The sequence below is a fragment of the Lactuca virosa genome, chromosome 9 (assembly GCF_052849685.1).
Source record: "Lactuca virosa cultivar CGN04683 chromosome 9, Lactuca_virosa_CGN04683_v6, whole genome shotgun sequence".
Lineage (NCBI taxonomy): Eukaryota > Viridiplantae > Streptophyta > Magnoliopsida > Asterales > Asteraceae > Lactuca > Lactuca virosa.
The window spans coordinates 9853437-9861838 of record NC_136434.1 but is presented as its reverse complement, the minus strand read 5'-3'; the positions used below and the strand labels follow the sequence as shown (position 1 = coordinate 9861838).

The following is an 8402-nucleotide window of genomic DNA, read 5'->3' as shown; positions in this document are numbered from 1 at the left end:
ATATATATAAAATGAAAATGTAATTAGTAAAAAAAAAAATTTTTATTAAAGTTACCGTTTTTAAACGGTTTGAATTTGCAAACGGTCGATTTTTTACACATTAAGATACGTTACCACCATCGCGCGAGATAACATAACATCTAATAACGGGAGGGGGGAACTAACATCTAATAACGGGAGGGGGGCGGTGTTCCCCCGTTATGGCGCTGCCACATCGGATAACGCCATACGGGCGTTGCCCACACCCGCCCCTCTTATATTTATTTTCGGTTTGCACATTCACGATTACGAATGGACGCTTATTGAACGAACAAGTCTATTCGTAGCTTAAAGAGAGCTTCTCTTAGCCAAGACGCGGGAGAACGACGACGTTCGCGTGGCTTGAGTTAGATGGTCGGTTTTTAATTGTCCGTTTGTACGTTTTCGCCCCTTCTTTTATAACAGTTGCCTGGCGGGCAAAAACCCTAAAAAAACATTCCTCCAAATCCGAATCCAAAATCCAATTTTGACGGTGCGCTTCTGTTATTCAATCTACTCTCATGGTTGCTATGATTGATCTAACTACCGCTGTGGAATTCATTCATGTTTTGCGTCCAGAGTATAGATGTATATGTATACAACTATGTTCTTCAATTGAAATCTTCAATTCACTTTCTTTTTTTGGTTATGAAATTTCATTATGTTTTGTCTTGATCAAATTGAGCAACTTTTTTGCTGTGTCGTGTAATGAAAAGGCTCGAGGAAGTCAATGGCGTAATTGATTATTAACAGTTTGATTCGTTTTGAATTTGGATATATGGTCAGTTCCTGGTACTTAGAAAAAGAAAAATTCAAAATAAATGCACATTTTAGCCGCTTCTTATCAGCGATTCAGCTTGTTTTTTTTCTGCTGCAAGGCAGTGGCATAATAACTAGTAATTCTGGCCGATATGATTTGAATACGTAATATCTTTGAAGTAGCAAAGAACTATGCTGATATTGAAAAATCAAAAATTGTTTGTGCATTTTTGGTTTACATTCAAAAGCTAAGAATGGACAAAGTCAAATTGCTTGACCATTCCCTCCATGGCATGGGCCTTTTCCCGAATTTAATAGAGCCTTTATTTACCAGTAGTTAATATTATTTACCTTGTTTTGCGTTTTTTGGTAAATTAAAAGAAAAAAGGTATTGTCTTTGAAATACTTAACTAACTTGAGCTTGAGAAGCTGTACACAGATCATAATATAACGAAGCAACTTAGAGTGAGATGCTATATTCTACTTTGACACCTGAGGAAAATCCTTTTTTAGATTAACGTGCCTGTTTCAATTCATTTATAATTGGGAGTTTGTGGTTTTATGGAATCAACATGAGTGTCTAGCTTCATAGCATTACCAATCTCGTGCACTTCTATAATAGACATATCACAATTTCATAGACTCTATGCTTTTATTATAGACATGTCACATTTCCATAAACTAGTGATCATAGTCTATCACACTTTGTGTGTTATGCTGATTGAGCTTTTGGTGTTTTAGAATTTCAGTTCTTCTCGAGTATTTGGATCTACATATCACCAAATCTTACTGTTGATGTGGGGAATCAACACATGGACTTGAATGCTTCTCCTTTACCAGAAGAAGATGACTCAGTACGTTCAGATACTGTAAAATATCAGTTCTCTGGACGAGAGAGAGTGACTGGCTTTGAGACCATGAACCAAGTATTAGTCTATTATCTTTCTTTTACTATACGTATGCATAAACATGCTCAAACCAAGTATCTAGAGTCCTAATAGTTGATATCAAGTGTTTTAAGCCTCAGGAGAGAAGAAACGGGGGAGCAAAAAGAAGATACACGGATGTGGATCCAATGCATATGTCCCAGCCATCTAAACGTAGTCAAGGATTTCAGAATAACAACAATGGATCCTATGACCGAAATAGCCTTCCCCCAGGTATTTGTGCATAGATATTGTGATTTTTGTTTCATACATGATTTGCTTATACATGATGTAGTAATGTGATATTCTGCTCTATAGGTTGGTTGGATTGCCCTCCATCTGGAGATCCAATAAACTTTCTTATACCTTCAAAAGTCCCTCTTGGTGAGTCTTTCAATGAAAAGATTATTTCTGATAAAAGATATTCCCCTCAACAAGCAATTCGTCAGCAAAGGCGTCTAGGGAGAGAAGTAAGTACTAATCTTTTATGTGCCTTAGGGGATACTTCTTTTCTACCAGTTGACTTATCAGTTCTATATCATTCTTTTCCAGCTAGGTTTAGTAATAGATCTAACAAACACTAATCGATACTATCGCGAGTCAGATTGGACGAGAGAAGGTATTAAATATGTCAAGGTAAGATCTTCAGTAACTGCTTCTTGGTCTTGTGTGTCCCAAATCCCAATAAAACAAGCTCATTAATTTTTCTCAATCGCCCCTTTAAACTCAGATCAGGTGTGCAGGAAGGGATTCAGTGCCTGATAACGAGTCTGTAGAAAAGTTCATTCAGGAGGTAGTAGGCATCTGTTAGTTTGATTTTTGAAAATTTCGACACTTATGATTTATGAATATGATCTGTCACTGACATTTGCATTTATGTTGTTTAGACAACCCGATTCAGCTCCCAACAAGCTCATTTAAATAAGTATGTGCTTGTCCACTGCACACATGGACATAATCGGACAGGTTATATGATTGTGCATTTTCTTATTCGGTCAGAATCGGTTTCCCTCACAGAGGTAAGTGATTTGAATTTGATTATTCAGTGAGAGTTCTTAAATCTTAAATGCTCTGTCTATCTATTTTTAACAAATCATGCAGGCAATATATAGATTTTCTGAAGCACGTCCTCCAGGGATTTACAAACAAGATTACATCAATGATCTATACAATCTTTTTGGTGAACAAATTCCTGAAAACTTTGTTTGTCCACAAACCCCCGAATGGAAGAGGTCACCTGATCGGGATGATGATGATGATGATGATGATGGAAATACTGTTTTGGGGGCAGGTGATGTGGCAAATGCTGTGGGGACAGATGAGATGGGATATGATATGGCACCAAGTGAGATGACAAATGATGATGTATTGGGAGATCCCGTGCCATTTAATCAGATAGAGTCAATGAGGCAGTTTTGCAATCAAGTTCTAAAGTTGAATGTACGGGTAAGTATTTTGGCAACTTATTATGTTTATGGTTACTTAGTAATACAGAATCAAATGAGTGTGTTTGAAGTACAAAGTTTTTTTTTTTTTTCAAGATCTTTGAATGTCAGTCAAGTGACAAATATAATATGCATCATATTGAGAAATGTTAAAGATTGAGTTTGAGCTTCTTGCATGGGGGCTTTCTTGTTGTTTTGGGATGTATCATTTATGTATATTTTTTTCTTCTTCTCTTTAATCCTCAGGCACGAGGAAAGCCACAATTTCCAGGATCGCACCCTGTTTCTCTTAGCAGGTGCAGTTTAGTGTTCAATTCATGTAGTCTTGTGTTTTCCTCTTCAAATGATATGCATGATTCAACTTTATCGCATGTGTGTATTTTGTCTAAATCAGTTTAATTTATGTTCATAATAATAATAGTAAGGATAATACACTATTTTATAGTAAAACACTAGCAGGTGCTTAAAACTCAATTTTTTATTCATAAAAGGCTGCAACCATATTGCATAAGTATTTATGCGAGTGGAGTTCTTTACAAATATGGTAGTAAAGTGACAGAAAAAAACCTTTCTATTTAAGAAATATAATGCTGATTGTTGTACTCCAGGGACAACTTGCAACTTTTGAGGCAGCGATACTATTACGCCACATGGAAAGCCGATGGGACACGATATATGATGCTAATTACTTGGGATGGCTGTTTTCTGATTGATAGAAATTTCAATTTTCGAAGTGTTGAGTTGCGGTTTCCATGCAGAAATGTCAATGAGGTACCTGTGAAATTACAGTATAACCCTCTCATTATGTCATGCTTGCTTGTGTCTGACATGCTTTTATGTTAGGGTGCAGGCGGAAACACTCATAACTACACCTTACTTGATGGAGAAATGATAATTGATACGGACCCCACCACACACAAACAGGAAAGGAGATATCTCATTTATGATCTCATAGCAATCAACCGAGAATCACTCGTAGAGGTAATAAATAATAACACACTCATTTCTCTTCTTTCTTTATTTATTTTTTATACCCTTTGATTTGTTGAGTAGGTTGTGAAGTAAAGATTGTATTTATTTTTGTGATTCTTTCAGAGGCCTTTCAGTGAAAGGTGGATGATTCTAGAAAATGAAGTGGTTAAACCTAGGAACCAAGAGCGAGACCGTTTGTTCAAGACTAGAACTCCGTATTACAGATATGACTTGGAACCATTTAGGGTACATACTACTTTATTTTAATTGTTTATTTTTCTTGTTTTTACAATTTATGTTGAACAATTATTGGATTATATATAGGTGAGAAGGAAAGACTTTTACCTACTTTCTGCTGTATCTAAGCTTCTAAAGCAGTTCATTCCATGCCTTTCGCATGCATCCGATGGTCTCATTTTCCAGGTAGTTATTCATGATCTTTTGATATATTTTCACATTTATAAAGATTAGTTTTATTCTCCATTTTGTAAAAACTGATGTTTTGTTTTTTTATTGCTAGGGTTGGGACGATCCTTATGTGCCTCGCACACATGAAGGTCTTTTGAAGTGGAAATATCCAGAAATGAACTCGGTTGATTTTCTGTTTGAGGTTGTAAAACAAAAAAGACACGTGTGTTTGATTTATTAAGTTTTTTTTTTTTTTTTTTTTTTTTTCTTATTAATCTAAGCTAAAGCTGTATCTTGACAGATGGGTAAGGGAAACAATAACCGTCATATACTTTGTGTCAACGAGCGTGGGAGAAGGAAGCAGATGGATGGATGTCGCATTGTTTTTAGAGGTGAGCATGATATATTTTATTTCATTTCTTCCGGAAGCTTCTAAGAATGTCCTCAATGCAATTGTGCAGATCCATCGGTGGATATATATTCGTTATCTGGGAAGATCATAGAATGTTCATTTGATTCCGAGGAAAATGTTTGGGTGTTTATGCGAATGCGGCCTGATAAATCCACACCCAATGAATTTATAACTTTCAAAAAGGTCTCTGCTTCCTCTCTCATTAACAAATTAGAATTTAGAATGATACATTGATACTCAACAAGCTTTCTAGGGATATTTCCAATGATGAGGCTGAGGAGGGCATTTATGTAATTACGTCTTCTGCTCAAACTAAAGATAGAGAGCAAGTCCCTGTCCTACCTTTTTGGATGGGACAAAAAAATTGCAGTTTTTATCTCATTAACATCAGTCCCAAATGCAGTACAAGACTGTCTTCTATTGTACTGTTCTGTTATGATGAAGTCTTGTTTGGTTTTGAAAAATGTAGGTTTTGAGGAGCATTAAGGATAACATCACGGAAGAAGTAGTACTAAACGAAATCAACGATATCATTCGTCTCCCTATGTATGCAGACAGAATAGAAACCGATTGCAGAACTTTTGAGAAAAATGGTAGACGCAAATAATCAATCCTCTTTGAAGAAATCAAAAATAACGATTTATAAAAGGAAGCAGCTTCAGTTGAAGGGTTTACATTCGCCATCTGATCATCAGGGCCAGTCTTGTATTTTAGCATTCTGATACTGATTACTTGATTTTTCCTGTAGCTTTAGGTTTAGATGGTGTTATAGTTCTATACAAGGTTTGAATTTTTGGCCAACTTATAGAGATGATTTTGACATTAGATTTGGACATATAAACTGCATAAATATGTTGTATTATTTCACATCAAATGATAGCAATAGTATAAGGTCAAATATGATTATTGTATCCGTTGTGAAATCGGTAACCGAAACCAAACATATATAGGGAAAAAACTGAAAAACCAAACTGTATCTCAACTATGATGTCAAGTTTAGGATATATATATATATATATATATATATATATATATATATATATATATATATATATATATATATATATATAGGGCTAGGTTATTTTGTTTCTTACATTTATTGTGTGCTAGAATGCACCAATAGTAATTTAGTAAATTAAATAATTATTTAATTAAATAAATATAAATATTAAATGATTTCCATAATTATATGTATATTAAATGATATTCATAATTATAATTCTTTTTTTATGGAAACTAATTAAATCCGTTATTAATGTTAGCAATAACATTCTTTCAGAATTAATTTGCATCTAGGTTTTTATATATGAGTTCGTATTTTGTTTCAGGACTCACTCACTTAAAATACAATAAAGTTGCATGAAATATGAAGAACGAGAGTGTCTCATTCTGCTGGAATACACTCTCATTCTTCTAGATACGAATTCATTCTGAAAGAATATTATTGTTGACATTAATGAGAAATTTAATTAGTTTCCATAAAAATGAGTTATAAGTATGGATATCATTTAATATACATATAATTAATACTAAATTTTTATTGGTGCATTCTAGCACACAATAGATGTGAGAAACATTTGAATCTACATCTCTCTCTCTCTCTCTCTCTCTCTCTATATATATATATATATATATATATATATATATATATATATATATATATATATATATATATATATATATATATATATATATATATATATATATAACGCCCGTAGATCCGGGGGCTAGTCAATTTAGAGACGATAAACATCAAAAATGACTTTTTGATGGAAGATTATTTAGAAGGATTAATCTTAACTAAGTTGTAGTATATGTTACAAGGATTTCGTACATATAAAGAACGCCGAAATCCGAGTTATAACGAAGAAGTTATGACCTGTCGAAGTTTCGCGACAGAACCGACACGATACAGCGCGACGTAAATAATGAATTTTTACGTTAGAGCGATATTTAGCCGAAACAATCTAAACGAGAATTGAAGATCTCGTCGATAGTAGTCCAACGACGGAAAGACAGACGAAAACGGACGTCAGACGAAGAAGTTATGAGTTTATAACGGAGTTTTCCTGTCCCGGCCTACTAAAAATAATATAATAAAAATAAAGTCAAAACTAGCCGACAAAGTCTAAATGAAAGTTGTAGATCTTGTTTTTACCTACGCGTCGATATAAAGAACGTCGAAAACGGAGTTCGTATGCGAACGTTATGGATTTCTGAAGTTTGGGGCGCGAAACCCCAAAACTGTCAGAGACCACGACGTGAAATCAGTGGTCACGACGTGGCATGTCTTCTGACGCCTCCTGGAGTCTGCCAGACCCAACTTGCGATGACGCATGCAGTGACGATCAAGCCCACGACGTGAAAGTACTGTTCACGACTTGGAAAATGAGAAATTTGCCCTATAAATAGAAATCAAGGGCCAGCCGATTATGGTTGCTCCATCTCTTCTCTCCCACTCCCGATACACTCTCTAAGCCCTATTTTAACCCCCCGAAGCCCCGATATCAACCCCAAGACCCGAAGCAAGTCCCGAAGCCCGAAGATCCCGAGAAGAAAAGAGTTTCCGAGCCGAAGCTCTGCCCGCGATAAGCCCGGTGTGTGAAGATATTTCAGTTTCACCGAAGAATACTACTCTTAGAGCCATAGTGTTGTCCGAGCATCGTCTAATCAAGTGAGTGTATAGTCCCTTTCACAAACACGATTTTAATACAAGTATTGTTTGAATGTATTAAGTATATGTTTTGTGTGAGTGTGTAGTTACTTTCTTCTAACACATAAATATGAAGTATTTGCTATGAAATACGTGCTATGTGTTTATATATTGTTGTTTATTTGATATGAGTGTGGTATGAATGTTTTATATAGTTTTTAATTGAGTTAAACTGTATATGTATTTATATCTACAAATATGTTGGGTAGAACATGGGTAGATGATATAATTGGTGTGTGATGAAAGATGGTATGAGTGAACCTTGACAGCTATTGTCTTAGTGCCTAATAAAGAACCCTGGCAACTATTGTCTTAGTGCCTAACAAAGAACCCTGGCAGCTATTGTCTTAGTGCCTAACAAAGAACCTTGGTAGCTATGGATTTAGTACCGTATAGATAAACCTTGGCGACTATGGAGTTAGCGCCTATTGTATAAACCTTGGTGAATATGGAGTTAGCGCCTATTGTATAAACCTTGGTGACTATGGAGTTAGCGTCTATTGTATAAACCTTGGTGACTATGGAGTTAGCGCCTATTGTATAAACCTTGGTGACTATGGAGTTAGCGCCTATTGTATAAACCATGGTGACTATGGAGTTAGCGCCTACTGTTAAGTGAACCTTGGTGACTATGGAGTTAGCGCCGGATAGCTATGGATTTAGTACCTGAGAGATAAATGTTGGTAACTATGGACTTAGTACCTGATAGATAAACTTTGGCAGCAATGGACTTCGTGCCAATTCCTTAG

The 8402-nt window shown here is 35.3% G+C and overlaps 1 protein-coding gene across 7 annotated transcripts; it reads left to right on the top strand.

The window, feature by feature from the left end:
• Positions 1 to 316: 316 nt before the first annotated feature.
• LOC145137419 (uncharacterized) lies at positions 317 to 5851 on the top strand. 7 transcript variants are annotated; one of them, XM_079071549.1, is made up of 17 exons: positions 317 to 511; positions 1527 to 1703; positions 1790 to 1937; positions 2022 to 2173; positions 2256 to 2339; positions 2434 to 2496; positions 2591 to 2722; positions 2805 to 3149; positions 3395 to 3444; positions 3757 to 3919; positions 3992 to 4129; positions 4244 to 4366; positions 4445 to 4543; positions 4641 to 4730; positions 4830 to 4920; positions 4990 to 5123; positions 5410 to 5851. In XM_079071549.1, exons 2-17 carry the CDS (start codon positions 1590 to 1592, stop codon positions 5545 to 5547), a joined length of 2064 nt encoding a protein of 687 aa, XP_078927675.1. In that variant the 5' UTR covers positions 317 to 511; positions 1527 to 1589; the 3' UTR covers positions 5548 to 5851. The 7 variants fall into 7 exon arrangements, with proteins under 7 accessions (XP_078927675.1, XP_078927672.1, XP_078927673.1 ...); XM_079071546.1 differs by having other exon boundaries at positions 1519 to 1703; XM_079071547.1 differs by having other exon boundaries at positions 317 to 606; positions 1519 to 1703.
• The last annotated feature ends 2551 nt before the right edge of the window (positions 5852 to 8402 follow it).